Source organism: Lingula anatina, chromosome 1, assembly GCF_051362555.1.
Source record: "Lingula anatina isolate TDL-2025a chromosome 1, LinAna3.0, whole genome shotgun sequence".
Taxonomy (NCBI): Eukaryota; Metazoa; Brachiopoda; class Lingulata; order Lingulida; family Lingulidae; genus Lingula; species Lingula anatina.
This window is the reverse complement of record NC_141767.1, coordinates 62,848,564-62,864,467: the sequence shown is the minus strand read 5'-3', so window position 1 is coordinate 62,864,467 and position 15,904 is coordinate 62,848,564. Positions and strand designations below refer to the sequence as shown.

The 15,904-nt window shown below is 37.8% G+C and overlaps 1 protein-coding gene across 4 annotated transcripts; it reads left to right on the top strand.

Moving 5' to 3' along the window:
* The first annotated feature begins 5,171 nt into the window (after positions 1 to 5,171).
* On the top strand, positions 5,172 to 15,600 carry LOC106176771 (uncharacterized). Of its 4 annotated transcripts, XM_086999340.1 has the most exons (6): positions 5,172 to 5,817; positions 9,309 to 9,356; positions 10,181 to 10,222; positions 10,409 to 10,755; positions 13,059 to 13,143; positions 14,480 to 15,600. In XM_086999340.1, exons 1-5 carry the CDS (start codon positions 5,736 to 5,738, stop codon positions 13,140 to 13,142), a joined length of 603 nt encoding a protein of 200 aa, XP_086855466.1. In that variant the 5' UTR covers positions 5,172 to 5,735; the 3' UTR covers position 13,143; positions 14,480 to 15,600. The 4 variants fall into 4 exon arrangements, with proteins under 4 accessions (XP_086855466.1, XP_013414744.2, XP_013414743.2 ...); XM_013559290.2 differs by lacking the exon at positions 13,059 to 13,143 and having other exon boundaries at positions 5,173 to 5,817; positions 14,486 to 15,600; XM_013559289.2 differs by lacking the exon at positions 13,059 to 13,143 and having other exon boundaries at positions 5,178 to 5,817.
* The last annotated feature ends 304 nt before the right edge of the window (positions 15,601 to 15,904 follow it).

The window sequence follows — 15,904 nt, the reverse complement described above, 5'->3', positions numbered from 1 at the left end:
ACAGCTGAAAAAATGTTTGAAGCACTCTGTTCAAAATCTTGATGGCGCTTGATTTTTTTGACAACAGTAACATGAGTGCATTCCAAATAAAGCGAAACATAGCGTTCTCTGTATTATGGGGTTGTCCAGAAAATTATGATGGATATAAGGAGCTTCGCTTTATCGTACAGGTTGCACGAAATGTTTTCATATTTGATAAAAGAGCATTCTCTACTGAAAGGAAAACCTTGTTTTTTTTTTCAATAGCTCTATCCTACAGGCATGTAAGTTTTGTGTGCCCAATTAATATAGGAACAGATAACGAAAATTCCATTGATTCATCCATTCAGGGACTGCCTAACCCCCAGTCGCACTAGTACCTTCATTCCGAAGGCCATTGTCACAGAAGTGCGGGGATAAATATCTCGTTTGTATCTCTACAATCCTTCCAACAGTTTTATTGACTTAGAAAAAAAACCTGCTTGTAAAATGCGCTTTTAATGTAACCCCACTAGTCTAAGCGCATATTCTGATCGACCGCATTTTGCAACCACTTCCAAAATGCGTTTGGTTGCAAAAGCTAAGGATAACATTTGAGTGGAGACATATTCCCTTTAAGTGTTTTTTGTTATTAAAATAGGATAGTTACAAACTTAAATGTGCGTGCAGACACTGATTCATCGGCGCGGTAGTTGGGTGGAACACGTTGAAAACTATTAAGATGTGCTTGGAAGGTGGCGGTTTACTCGAAAAACGATGATAACGCAAAATAACAACCTTGTAGGACAGGTTTATGTAAAAAAATTAGGAAACTTTTTCTTTCAGTAGAAAATGCTGCTTAATTATAATAAAAACCCTTTAGACCACCCTGTATTTGAAAAGTTGTAACACAGTGTTTACGGTCCTAAAATCTTTATGGCGACTATGTCTCGTTCATTGTGTTTGGTGCGACAAGAAGGGTATTGCATTTTTGCCAAGCAGCAATGTGTCTGCCTCACGTTGCTGAGAAATTAATCGCAACAACGCTTTACTTTAAGAACAAAAGTCCTTATTTAATTAAAAATAAACTCAATGGAAGTTTCGTTTACCATCTGTCAAATGCTCAGTGTTTCTTTGAGAGCACCCAATGGATAATGATATAAACGATTTTATCCACTTCATATCTGATATTCATATGTGCAGTTTCTTTATGTTACCTTGTGCATAATGTGTCATATGTATAATTATTCATGCATTCTAGCATATCTCTTCAAAATATGATACATCGTTTGTGAATGCTTTGAAAGTCGAATTGAGACTGCCGAAGATGGCTGATGTTACATCAAAATACCCCTCGTAACTGCCAAAATCTTGATTTGTGACAGAAAAACTTTTGTTCATTACTGTTTGTGAAGTGTGGACAATAGAAAAGCAAAATACAATTCTAAACGGGGCATGGCTTGGGCAATTTTACAAATACATATGATCGTTCGCAGCTACATGTGCCAGACGAATGATGTGCATTTTTCTTTTTTACAAATGTTTATTACTGTCATTATTGGCATTGATGATAAGACAATTTCCAAAGTTTTGCCGAAAAGGGAATGGGTGAAAACGCCCCAATTTAAGATTGATGTCACAAAAATGATTCTATGAAATTTCACTTTCTGCCTTTACATGTTATAGCTTCTGACACTTCAAAGTTTTGATTCAGTGGCTTTTTTTTTGACACCCTTGTGGCGACTCGAACATAAACCATGGTATTTAAGTACCGGAATCAGGCGTTTTGTAGTCTCGTGGAGGTTGGCTTCTATCCCGACGAAAATTACATTTTAAAGCAGGATGGAGCAATTTCCCAGAGGTCACATAAAAGCGCTGTATTGAACAAATTGTGTCTGATTTCATTAGAAAGGATGATCAGAATTTTAGTCCCTTTCACCATATCGAAGACTCGTTGGCAGAGTACAGCGGTAGGAGTGGCACTGAACGCTATTTAAAGGACAGTACTCAGGAATGATGGAAATATTTAACACATGCCAGATCATGAATTATAATGGAAACAGAGATTGAGAGCATTACAGTGGTGTATGGAAGACCGATAAATAACGTTTTCTAAGATATTTCAAGCGTTATTCTATTAACGCCGATCACTGGCTATTCGGATACTAGTTGAAACCACTCGCCATAAGTACAAAATAAAAATGACCGGGTACAGAACTGGTCAGGTGATATGGGTAGCCCGGCATGGCATATCATGATGCGGCGTGGTTCAAATTTAGCTCTTGGGTATTGTGGCGAGGATTTATTGTGTTATCAAGGATCTTGGCAGGGTCAAGCTTTCCTTCAGTTTAGTTTACTAGGCCTGGATCTCACGGATCTGGATCTGACGCGCTGTGTTGTACAGTGTGTAAGAAAGTTGGTCTCGCCTTGTCTTGTACATGTAGGCGTGCATGCACGTGTCCTATTTGCACGTGTGGTCATTGTTAAGATTCAGTTTTACGTTTATTTTTCTCTGTTTTTTCTTTTTTCCTATTATGATGCGAACTAATTCCGTGTGTGTGCTATGAACTAGTTGGCGTGCCGGTTAAGCAATTTAGAGTTCCATATTATGCGTGCTGGACGGCACCTTTTTCTTTGTTTAATTTGTTAGAAAGTCTCAGTATCTTAGATGAAATATTGATCAAGCGGACAGCGTTGGGTGATTCTATATCTTATCAACAAGATGACCCGACCTGACGGAATTAGCCGAGGAGTTTTAAGCGAAGTAAGTTATACACTGAAAGACTCGTTAATAACAGTGACGGGTATCAGCCGGATTCCTTGGTAAGAATGCTAACTGGTTCCATTGTTTTTATTAATATATATATATATATATATATATATATATATATATATATATATATATATATATATATATATATATATATATGAGGTAATGTCGGATTACTGAGGTGATAGAATGCACTTACTGATCCTCTGGCACACATGTGTCTTCCGATCAATTGCGGTTATGTGCTGGTGCGCGTGGAGCAAAATGCTCGATCGATCAACGGTCACCTGGTCAATTAAACAAATTCCAGAAAATAAATAAGATCTCCATTTGGAAAAAAAGAAACCTTTTATAAGCTACCTTTTTTATTCAACATGTGCATTTTCTACGTAAAGATGTGTTATCAGCGAACGCTTAGTTGTTTGATGTCAGTGTAGGCCACAGTCTGCTTCATTGAAGGTTTTGATAGCATTTTGGGAGTGTGGGAGTGTAGAGATTCCGGACAATTATTTTGGCATTACCAGGTGAAATATTGAGTATGTAAATATCCAGTTGGCGATTTTTTTTTACAAGTTCCTTGGTGGGCGATTGAAAAAAAAACTAAAAATCTAAAGGGGAATTTCTGAAATTCATACTTATCTGAATTAAAGATTGAAATGTTTCAGTTGATTCATTGAGATTTTTTCTGAAGAAATGTATATTATTTATAACATTTTTGATAAATTTTTGTAAATTCCCTGTACTTCATAAGACAGTGTACTTTTCACTCAAAATAACGTCTGCGGACAAACATTAAATATTCATGCATATTTTCTATAAACGTTCGATCTATTTACGTATCTCCTCTGCTATCATAAATGCATCTGCAGGCTTGGTCAGTCACCCAAGATCTCTGCACGGCTGGTGTCAAATACTTTTATCGGTTCTCCATAATGCAGGAAATACACATAGACAGAAATATAGCGCTTCGAAAATGTAATTATTGTTTTTTGATAACCATGTGTCAGGTGATATAGGAATGATGGCGGGCGTTCTACGTGAACATTTATCGGTGGTTGACCACAGGTAACACACCAGTCGGTGTCTCTGGGGGCGTCTGTCAACTTCATTTTAAGTCTAAGAGATGTCCCGTCGATAACGTTTTACAAAAGTCCAGACAATTTTGGTGTTATAATATGGAGATCAAATATGGCATTAGCCGCATATTGCGAAGTTTCTTAATCTGAAAAAATTTTTTTTTCATTTTGTCTTATGCACACCTCAAAAAACATTCAAATTTTTAGGGTTCATTGTGAGGCAACATAACTTAATGCATGCCCACTGGTCTCTTCTCACGCCTTCCTCAACGTTCATGATAAATGATGATTACCGTGCTATGCAGTATTATCTCGACACTAAAATTGGCACTTCTGCATTTCAAGATCGTGCATAGACTCACTTAGATTCAGGCTTCTTACACATTGCCAAAAATGAGAATTTCCGTGAAGTGATAAACTGTGGGACGAAATGAAGACCTTAATGACTCTTTGGTGTGTCCTCAGAGATTACCCTATCATTGCAATAAGATTCAATTAAAATATTGCATAACGTGGGTGTTAAGTTGACGAAGTAATTACGAAAGTTAAAAAAAGATGAACACAAAAATTGCACCCCTATTAATTTTCAATTGATTTAAGTTGCTGTTCCCCATTTTCTCAATTTCCATAAGAATATCATATTTGTACAGTGCCGTTTTGAACGACAAATTGTGAATCACCGGTGAAAATTGGTTGCATATTACAGAGTGGCAAGGTGTTCAGCTTTGATGTACAGCACTGACACTGGTATATCATTCGGTTAAAAATAAACATTTCTCTAGTACGCAGAAAAAAATGAATACCGTAAAAGCAGCTATCGTTCTTACTCGGCAAAAGTTTTAGATTCGGTCGACTAACTGAGCATTAAACACCACGGTGTCGGTTTCGGGTTATCTTTTTTTGATACTCCTAGCTGAATATTATTGTTGTTTGGTTAATATGAAGTAAAATGCACTGGTAGCACAGTTTTTGATCAATAATCATATCTCCTTTACCGGAATTTGACGATAAGGTGCAATAATTTAAGGGTAAACAGTGGGGAAAATAACTATTTACAACATACAGGAATATTTGAAATGTCCAGCTAACAACTTGATGAGGAAAAATCAGATACTGATTAAATATTTCCTTCTCTTTGTATGATACATTTGTTAGAGGACCTTTTCAAGCAAATATACATTTCATTAAAAAAATGTTCGGATTTGTGTCCCGATATTTGTCGTTTGGCCACCTCTGACAGAGCGACGCCTAGGGCACTTGCTTGTATCTGACAGGTACCGGTATATACGATTGCGTCACTAATCAAAACAGCCAATCAGTGTTGATCTAAAGTAGCAACCGTATATTTCCAGAAATCTCCCTAGAATCGCTAGTGAATTTTAGCAGACTCTTAGATTAGGGAAATCAGCCCGAAACCGCACCTCTTCTGTCGCCTCCTTGTCCACAGTGTTTGATACCAGGTGTCGTGACTTGGGAACACCCTTGATCAAGCCCTGGCAGGTGATTGGAAAACGTGGTTGAATTGATTCCCAAAGGACCCCAATTACATGGAGGCGTAAAGGAACAATTGATTTTGTCTTTCACTACTCAGTCATCGCGATACCACGGGAACACAGATTATGGTCAGCGTGCATATAAAGCTAACTGGCCACATTAACGCAGGTGCACATTGTTCAAGAGGGACTCTGAAGGGAACCAGCACCACGCCAATCACGACACAGCTTAACAGAACTTAAAGTTTCAAGTGAGACCTACAGCAACAGGGAGATACAACTATTTCTAAGTTTTCGTTTAAAGTTTTTAAATTGACAATTGGCGTTAACGTCTGAAATCACATCTCTGTAGTTAGCCAAAGAGGATATACCGAAGACGACGAAAGGGTATATCCTAGCTTCCTTTTGTGACTGTTAGCGGTGTATGAACAGTGAACTATGAGAATACGCCTGGATCCTTGGGTAGTGATACCCCTTGCGGTGGTGCTTGCATGTCTCTTATCACATAAAACCGATGCCAGTAAGTAAATTCGATCTTTAATTGTTAATCATTTAGAAAAGATTAAGTTTTTTGCTTTTTTACTTTTAGATCCATCTGATAAACACGTAACTACATATATTAAAATAGGCCCATGAGTTTGTATGCATCATGTACGAGCAAATTTGACTGGTGCTCACACGTTTGAACTCCAGCCAGAGAAATATTAGAATTAAACCAATGAATCGGCAATTATATTTGAAAACAGATAAACATAATCAATGCTTTAAAACCAGAGCCTAGCATTTTTTTTTTTTTTTTTTTGAAAATCATATTTTTGTTGCTTGACTAAATATACCTCGGCTAAAATGTCATTTTATTCCTCTCGAATGTATTGGCGAGCATTACCGCTACGATTAATAGGTTAGGTTTTTTTGCCAGACGGTGATATTTTCATCCTGTCTGTAAACAAATATATACTATTCCAGTTACATCGGCACTATTTATTGCAGTAATTTTAAAAGAGAAAATGGCCTATATGAACGGACGACTGGGTTGATAGATAAAGGGCCTTTGAATAAACCTATACATAACTATTCTGAGTTGTTCACGGTCGGTTAGATCAACACCTGTTTTCATTAATGCAAAAATAATGAGAGAATCTGAGTGTCATACTGCAATAACCTATAGACTTTTTGTTTCTTATGAAAGTATGTCTAATGATGGCACACCAGCATTGTGCACACTCCGGGATTGTAGGTGTGTCTTGTTTACAGAAAATACATCATTTTTCTAGCCACTTTGATATCATTGTCTGATGCAGAAAAAAGCAACACCAGCAGCTGTTTCCAGGGGCATTAATTAAATAGTACTGATTGGTAATTGAGTGAGGTTCACGGTGAGTCTACCTTGATGGGCAATTATTGAAAATTACTACACTGCACAGGTGTTGTATACTCGCACTTGGTTATCAAGTTTGTCTTTTGCAATCGAGGCCAGTCCTCCTTTGTCCCGAAGGGAGAAGCACCCGTCTAATTGAGCCAAGATAAATGCTGGTTTTGTTTCGGCAAACCGTGACTTAAATTGGTTTGGCAATAAAGGTGATGCACCCGTTAAAACGAAAAGTGTACTTAAACAATATCCGTGCTTATTGGATTGAATTTTATCTATCGATGCGTTTTCCTCAGAAAATAAAAGACTCAAGTAAACAGAGACCATTATTGTTTTGACACATTTCGGGTTTGAAAGGAATCCGATGAGACAGCTCTCACACGTCATGTCACTTTCGGCTAGTTAAATTATCTGTGTCTATTTTTGCGAAAAATATGTTGGAAATAGTAATCCCCAATTTCTTTTACGTCTGTTAAACTGCATTCGAAATTATCTCCCGAGTACCTGGAATGTATTTAGGCTCACCTGTCTCGGTCCATGCACACGTTAAAAGAAGGTTATTGAGCATAAAAAGGAAAACCTGTTATTTTTTATTATTGTAATGGCTGGATGAATTACAGCGTATTTTAGTGTTTGGTCATCTTCACATAGGTCCGGGTTTATTCATTGAAAACTATCTATTTACCGCTCTCTGGAGCGAGCGTTTCCCTTCCAAGTCTCCAAGTGGCATAATGTAATTTGATGGAACCGATACAAACAGTTACTTCTAAAATAAATAAATAAACAAATAAATAATTAACAGAAGCACTGATTTGTCATTGTGTATTTAGGCTCTTATAAAAGCTAAAAGAGAAAATGTATCAAAAATATGCTCGCTTAAAATTGTGCAACGTTATTTTAACAGGAGGGAGGGTAAACTAGGCCTACTAGTTTGCTTCAACTCAAAAGTATGTATATTTGCAGAATCATCAAACAATAATAACAGGATAAACTGCTTGATTCCACATTTTTTCCTATCTACAATTTACAAAACCGACAGCTGCCACTTTAAGAGTAGTCTCTCAAGTACGGCTTCGCGACAAAGAGAATTTTTAAAAAATCAGTTCTCAACTATTAATCTTTATTGCTCAGGACAATCTATTGTACTGTAGTGACAAAACTTTGATTTTTATCTGTAGTGTTTGGTTTTCTTTTCATTTCATCTTAACTGTGCTGTAAAGCTGTCGATTGAATACGGGAAACACTTAAAATTAGATCTATATTTACCTTTGAGTGTGGGCGTTTCAATGGCCTTGTACGAAAATTAATCAACTAGATTGGTAGAGTTTGCGATTGCCAAACAGCGTAATAGATAGTATTTATAAAACCAATTGAAATATGTTAAATAAAATTATCTACTCCTAAAATGACTAAGGTTAGCTTTGTTGTGTGTTATGTTAAAAAAGGACATTTTGAGCATATGGCTGCTGATATACTTATTCAACTTTTCGTTTTGTTTATCTAGCTCTGGCATCTTATTCTGATTTGTTGTATATTATGGTTTGCATATTAGAAATTGTAAGATAAGCACAAGAATACTAGTCTCTCATTTCAGAAAATCAATGCCAAAATAAAGACCCAACAGCAGGTAAACGGATTGCCGTGTCATAGTTATTGTAAGTGGGGGAGGAAAAACTGGTCGATAAAATAGATTAGAATATAAATGTTTCTGTGTACCAAGCTTTAGCGAAAGAAAATAGAATTAAAATGAACTGGTATGTGGAATTTTAATACTACAATGACGAAAACATATCCCAGCGCTTAGAAAGTTTGCTACCGGCCAGAATCACCTCTACAATTTTAACCATTTATTAAAACACATCAATGCAATTGTTTTTGTACAAGTGAGAAGAAAATTTACTAAACTTTGGTAAATGGCAAATACCTAGTTCCTATCAACTTAGAAATCGAAATCATTTTATAGCAGATAAAAATGATGGATACAGATTCAGTGCTCAGTCTACTGTTTACTGGCACTATATGGCTAACTGTCACTTGTAACACGTCTATATGCAGGAGCAAATGGAACATAAAAATAGAATAGTGACGAAAAAATATTTAAAATCTGCGTCATAGGAAAGGAGTGAGTAGGTAACAGGATGGGCATAAAAGATGCATGATAGACACGTACGTCAGGAACAAAGAAACGATTTTCTCAATCTGGGCACGGATTCAAACCACGAAAATTAACCTCTTGATTAAAGCCCTCTCATATTAATAGATCTCCCAGTTATTAATGATGATAAATGCAAGATTGTAATACAACACTTTTTGTATGTGCGATAAACAAAAGGCGCGTTATGATAGAGCGTTAGTTCTTCTTTAATGTAATTTACGCACGAAATAAGGGATTAATCTGATCAAATATTCTTGGAAATGCCGTTATGTGGGAGGAATGAAGGCGCAGACACCTGTCACTTGGCAATGTGTAAATGGCAGTCTGCGTGTTGGACTTTTAGAAAGACAAGTTAATTTTCTTAGTAGAAGAAAGTCACAATAACATGTCCACATTGACAATTCAGTATGAAATGTGCTTTTACCACATTATATCAATACCATCATCAATGTGCAATTCATTAATGAAAAATACATTTTACACTCAGTTACATTAGATCAGCTTATAGCGAGGGGTATTCTTCCTCCAGAACTAGGTAAGTATGGAAAAAGAGTGCATGGAATGAACCGTCTCACTACTGATATTCACACGAGTTTAAATGCTTCTCTCCAATGGATTAATCTTGTCTTTCTCACTTTGTAAACACACATTGGGCTTTGCAAGATCACTTGAGACTCACAACAGTCTTTTGTTGAAACATAAAGAATCGAGTTTGAAAGACACGACGCAATGATCACGCTTTCAAATATTGATACATTCACTTCATATGCACAAACACTATTGAACGATTACGGCACAGTTGGTAAGATTAAGGGTGTCCCAGGTTATTCATATCCGGCGTTCGTCTGATAAATTATATTTCTATCTGGTAAACGCCCTGTTTTGTTCATGACACACGATAACTGTTATCACGTTCTCTGCTTCCTGGCTTCATTATTTGCTGTAGCATATTGTATTATATTAAAGCAAGCTAATGCAGTTTGACTGACATTAACGTCACAGGCAAATCACGACACGGGCACTTCTTCCAGCGACTTTGCGAAGAATCACGCCTTGTTGGTCTCACTAACTAGCAAAACAATCACTTCACTGTTTGAAGGCAGACACTGCTATGCACCCTTCGCTTATCTTTCACACTTTGCCACTGAAAAGATTCGGTTTAAAACTATCATTTAGTCCAAGAATGAAAAGTCTAAAATTTTGTCTTGAAGATCACTTTGTTTACATTCGTTCAACTTTGGAATACGTAAAATTTTTGTGCAAAAGCTCAGAAATGACTTCCAATTTGATTTCCTAAGCACCTGCACGACTCATGACCTAAAACCCGTATTGATGCTCATTTTGTGTTATCTTTTTCAGACAAATGTAAAGGGCCTTGGAGAGTCCATGGTTGTTTTGGAGGTAAAAACACTTCTGTCTATCATGCTTATACACTTTGCTCTCTCCCTCTCTCTCTCTCTCTCTCTCTCTCTCACACACACACACACACACACACACACACACACACACACACACACGCACTTAAACAAGATAATATTAAAAACGTGATTTGATGTAACATTTTAATGCTTAATGTCATATTTATAGGGAACGGCAAACGGACTCAGCCTGAGCCACGACCACATCACAATGAACTCCTTGCAAAACAGCTGAACTTAGCAGAAATAGGAATTCTTAAGAAAATCTTGCAAGCGACAAGAACTGAACGTATGGATTTTTTGAACTCGGACAAAATAAATTCAAAATCGCTATCAAAGCATCAGCATGACAGACAAGCAGAGTATAGAACAACCAGACTCCCCCTGTTACCGCTCCAAAGCAATTCACACCTAACTCCCGAAAAAATGTTCGACGGAAATTTAAAAGATAACCACAACAGAATCAATCTAACAGAGATCTATTTTCAACTAAAAAGAACCACGCTTAGAAGACTGGTAAGTGTACAGCTCTCTGGCAGTGATAGCACAATCATGAAACCTTGTGAACTTTGACTCTGCTGCCTCCACTTTTCACTTGATCTTTCTTTTCACAGGAGAAAATAAGGGACTTAAAATACTTTGGCGCCTTTTTAAACTACGATAAGTGAAATTGTTTTTACGATAACGACAGTTAAAGAAATTTAAAGGCATGTCTTTGATTGTGTATTAACCCAAAAACAACTTGACGAGCAAGGGGAGCTGTCCACAGATCTGTCGGCATTCTTGCCTGTCGCAAATCATTAATTTCAGTATGTTGTTGTCATTCACAAATTTGTCCTCAGCATTGTTAACCTGTGTGTGTACCCATGTGTTGCTGAAAGCGTTTTAGACCCCATTCCCATAAACACCATCAGTCTGCAAAGATTGATCCAGCTCTGCGGGGACTCTCGCTGTGTGCAATCGGCTTAATTGAATGACACGCCTCCTCCTGTTTCCAACTCAGCTTAATCACCAGCCTTTCTGTATTCTACTTGGCCCCAGGAGGCGTATTAATCTCTGAGTGCATTCAGCGAGAGTCCCCGCTGAGTTGGATCAATCTACGTAGAGAGGGGTGTCTATGGGACCATTCCCACATATATTTGGGTCGATCTATCTCCCTGAGGAGTCTCACTAAATTGCTAACAAACTAACGGGCTTAAACGTCTGTCACGCCTAGTAAAACTGGTAGGGGGTAATTATCTTTACCCCTAGCTGATTCGGTAGGCGTGACAGACATTTAAGTCCTTTGAGCTGATAGCAATTTAGCGTGAACCCCCAGGGAGTTAGGTCGATCCAGATGGAAAGATCTAAGTATGGGAACCCAGTCTATGAGCGCATTCAGAACAAGTTCATCCGCGGATCAAATATGGCCGACCCACTTAAAAGCAATGTCGACTTATCATCTGATGGTCTCCCGGGCTCCACACGCGCTGTCGCTGCAGGGCCTAGCAATTGAACCTCGAAGTCGATATTTAATCCGTTTGAGGGCGCGTGTGGAAGCGGGCAGACCATCAGGGAATTAGGTAGCTTGTTTTTAAGTGGGGTCGGCCATATTTAGTTCCCGGATCAGTTAGTCCGCCGATCATCTGTTCTGAACGCGACCTATGGGAATGGGCTTTAGTTGAACAAAAGCTTTAAATCCATGCGTGTATCGTAGGACAAAATGGATGGAATGATTTTATGATATTATGATGTGATGTTTTGAGTTATACACTGCAAGTGTATAATTAGGCTTCGTTCACATGCAATGTCTATTTTCTAAATTCTGTTTTCTATTCGCGCTATCTTATGATCACGGTCTGTGCCCTGAATATCCCGCCGCGTAATAACTGGCAGCGCGAGCCAGTTACTTAACTTACAGTAACTGGCTCGCGCTGCCAGTAATTACGCGGCGGGATATTCAGGGCACAGACCGTGATCATAAGATAGCGCGAATAGAAAATAGAATTTAGAAAATAGACATTGCATGTGAACGAAGCCTTAGTCTTGTGTCAAGTGTTGGCTGGGACTTTAACGCCTCAAACGTGTAAACTTGGGACAATGTACGAGTGTAGGTGATCTCAAAGCTCTGGTCTTCTGGGGAGACTGTTAATTTTGTCGATATGATATTGATTGGTGGATATTTAAAAGGCACAATAAGGAGCCTTGACAGCCCTTTAGACATGGCACCTTAATTATTATCTCTTTCTACAAGTCGAAAGTCGACCAAAATGTAGAGTAAGAACAAAAACGTGAATGACAACGTTATACTGCTCTAGCAAATTCCTACAGTGTTATCGCCGGGATCACCCCAACTCCCAACAGATCTCTTGCATCGTAGACCTGTAATCCTGTTCAGCAAACTGTTTGTGGTTCAATTTGATGTTGACATGACCAACCCTTTGGTTTTCTCCACTGTGTTATATAGTCATCATTCGCGTATCGAAACTTGCTAACATAATTTTGGCTATGAAAAGTCCCTTGTGGTTGATGGCTCTCCGTTGCCGCCTTTGCAAACAAACCGATGATGTCTATGTTATACAACACGTTTTCATGATTGTGCTGTTATATCTAGAAAGAATATCTTATATCTAGAAAGGATAAAGCTAACCCTGACAAAATCTGTAGGTGTTACAGCATTTTAATGTTTTCCACTACTTAATAGGAATAGTACCTGAAGGAATAAGAACATGCAAGAAAGCAATTTGTTTCTTGGTGTTTCCGATTACTACGGTTCTAAGTTTAGATACAAACGGTTTATTTATAATTCGTCAACTTGGCAATTTCTCGCATTTATTCAGGATAAGTTAATCAGTGTAAACAGTTGTATGAAATATGAAGTGCCACAAATGGAGAAGATTTGCTGTTGTTCGATTTTGGATTGACGTATGTATTTCTCATTTTTTTAGGTCATGCTTACTTGATGTGTATCATAATTTATTAGTTATTGGCTTCGTAATTAGTTTATCAACCGGATGGCTTAATGGTTAAGTGCTCGTCTCCGGAGCGGAAGATCGCTGATTTGTTCTCCTGACGGCTCATATTAATAATAATCTTCAAAGATCTGTTATATGCTGTATCCTCTGTCAATAACAGGCACTAAGAGGTAGAAGAAGGTGCTAAAGCCTAGTAGCATTGTCACTAGTCTTATTGCGTCTTGCGTCTTAACAGACATAGAAGTTCCCCCCTCCCCCACCCTCAGTTTTATTTTTTCAATCACGTAGTAGTCATAAGGAAGGCGCTAAGGGAAATCCCCTACCCTCTCCCCACGTCGCTTATAGTTCTCTAAACAGTTACCCACACACGCAGGCACACTCACTTAACATAAACTTTTGCTATGACTGACAGTCCTGCCAACCCAGCATAAGCAATTTACCGAAAGTCAATTTGACTGAAAGAGGCCCTTGAATATTTCACATCGACGTATTAACTGGATTTAAAAAACATAATGTAAAAAGAAATCAGAGAAAAACTTAAGGTATTTAAATGATCGCCGTTATTACCCGAGAGAGAAACAGAGGAAAAGGTTCTATTTTTTTCGTTATAATTGGCTAAATCTTCACGGAAATCATATGTGACTGGTTGAATCTACGTTTGCTGTAAATGTAATCCAAATAGATGCTATTCGTCAACATTTGTGTCAAATTGAGCAGCAGGTCAGGTAGAACTGGTGTATAATTGATGGACCGCGTGACCGCTGTACAGCGACTGAATAATGTCTAAGATGATAGGGGCGAGCGCTTCATTGATCTCTATTATTACCGGTGAATTGGGGGGGGGGGGGGATCAATAATTTCCTTCAACAACGATATCTTATCTTCAACCGCAGGAAATGAAGATCACTTATGTATCAAAGTTAGTAAAATACACAACAAAGCATGAGACTGTAGAACGAACAATGATACATTTTCTTTCGTTCTTCTGGTTGATTTGTATGTCAGTAGGCCTACATCCCAGTTCCCGGCTGTCTAACGACAGGAGTATATCTTTGAGCTGCTCCTTTCAGTCTTAATCTGAAAAACCTGTCTTCTGCGACCAACCATGGAAAGGTGTTTTTTTTATTCCAATGCCGAAAAAATAAGTTTAAAGAAGATTACCCAGGGAATACATGTATATAACTTGATTTACACCGTATAGTGCTTGGTCCTTGCCCAACATGACATAACACAAACCCTGTATACATTTTATCAGAATTTAGACTATGACATTTTTTTTTTCAAAGTTTCAGATGTTGCAGAGGAAATGGAATCCGTAGTACCAGGCAGTTTCGTGTGCGATGGTTTCAACAACTGGCATTGTATCTTTCTGAAACCGCTGTCCTCGGCTAACCACGGAACCTGGCAAACAACGGGCTAGTAACTCATCGTTATCTGGGACACAGCGATTTCCGAAAATTATCTATGCCAGTCAGTGGAGAATATTCCTGAGATTTCCGTCTCTGCTACATCCCTCATCTAATCCACATCCCAGTGCAGATTACACCATAATTCAATTGAAGAAACTGAGAAGCATTCCTACTTTTTTCCAAGTTTAATGAAGATGACTTATTTGCTACAAAACTACTTTATAGTTGGCGTGGAACGTGGATACGTCTCCTGGAAGTTAAGATGGGAACTTAATGCAAATAGCCATGTACAGTTTTTTCCAGAAAACGTGTTTTGAAGTACCAGTCTTGTAAAAGAGACATCGAAACGTTTGTCTTGGAGTCTAGAAGAGATAGCCTCCTATTTGAAAGGAGTACTTCTATTTCACACGGAAGAGGACGATGATACTAAGTATTTTCATAATTATTTATTTTTTCATGAATTACATTATTAGGTATTTAATGCTGTGTAACATGCCATATTCTAGTGCTCACAAATAATACAATTACGTAAACTACTCAGTTATAATGACTTTTTGTACAATCAGCGAATGCTAGATTGAACAAAATGTAATAGTGATTTCAACGAACCAGGCGTGTTCTGTGGTCCATCATGCTCTTGTGCGAGACACACCGAAAGGTGAACGGTAATTCAACCGCTTTTCTGACACCACAGCGTACATAGAATTAAATAGATAATTGGCTTGTTGTGTCCAACACAGGTAATGCTTAGAAAAATCTGGTCAAAAACATAAATAGGTAAAATGGGGATTTCTTAAATAACATGGGATGATTTTTTATACATCTATCCGTCAAAGTAGATTATTACATTCGCTGACATAAATTATTCAGTTCCCATTAACATCAGTCAAAGTAGTTTTAGAAAAATTGCACTTCCTTCTTTCCAACTCGTTAAACCGATCAATTTGGTCCAGTGATTTAACAAACTTATAGTGAATAAAAGCAATTACAACTGTTTATATCTACTTCTACTACAGATTTTTGTTTGTACTAATCCTATCGAAAGTGAACTCTTACAAGACCCTGTACTAATGACTGGCTTTTGTCAATTTTACACGTTAAGTAGCGAACATGCAATCGTGCGAGAGGACCAGCAAGCGTCAATCCGTTGTGCTGTGATAGGCATTTAACGCCACAGATAGTAGTATAGCGCAACCAACTGAAATGTGAATGTCAAAACTTAATCGTTTATAGTGATAAAACATTGTACAAATTATGGTATTTGGGCTTGCCAACAATGATGATGAACTCTTAAGACCTGCC

Coding starts and splice junctions, on each gene's coding strand:
- LOC106176771 (XM_086999340.1), top strand. CDS start 5,736: ATGAGAATACGCCTGGATCCTTGGGTAGTGATACCCCTTGCGGTGGTG. Junction 5,818..9,308: donor ATCACATAAAACCGATGCCA/GTAAGTAAATTC, acceptor TTTTACACTCAG/TTACATTAGATCAGCTTATA. Junction 10,756..13,058: donor GAACCACGCTTAGAAGACTG/GTAAGTGTACAG, acceptor GCATTTATTCAG/GATAAGTTAATCAGTGTAAA.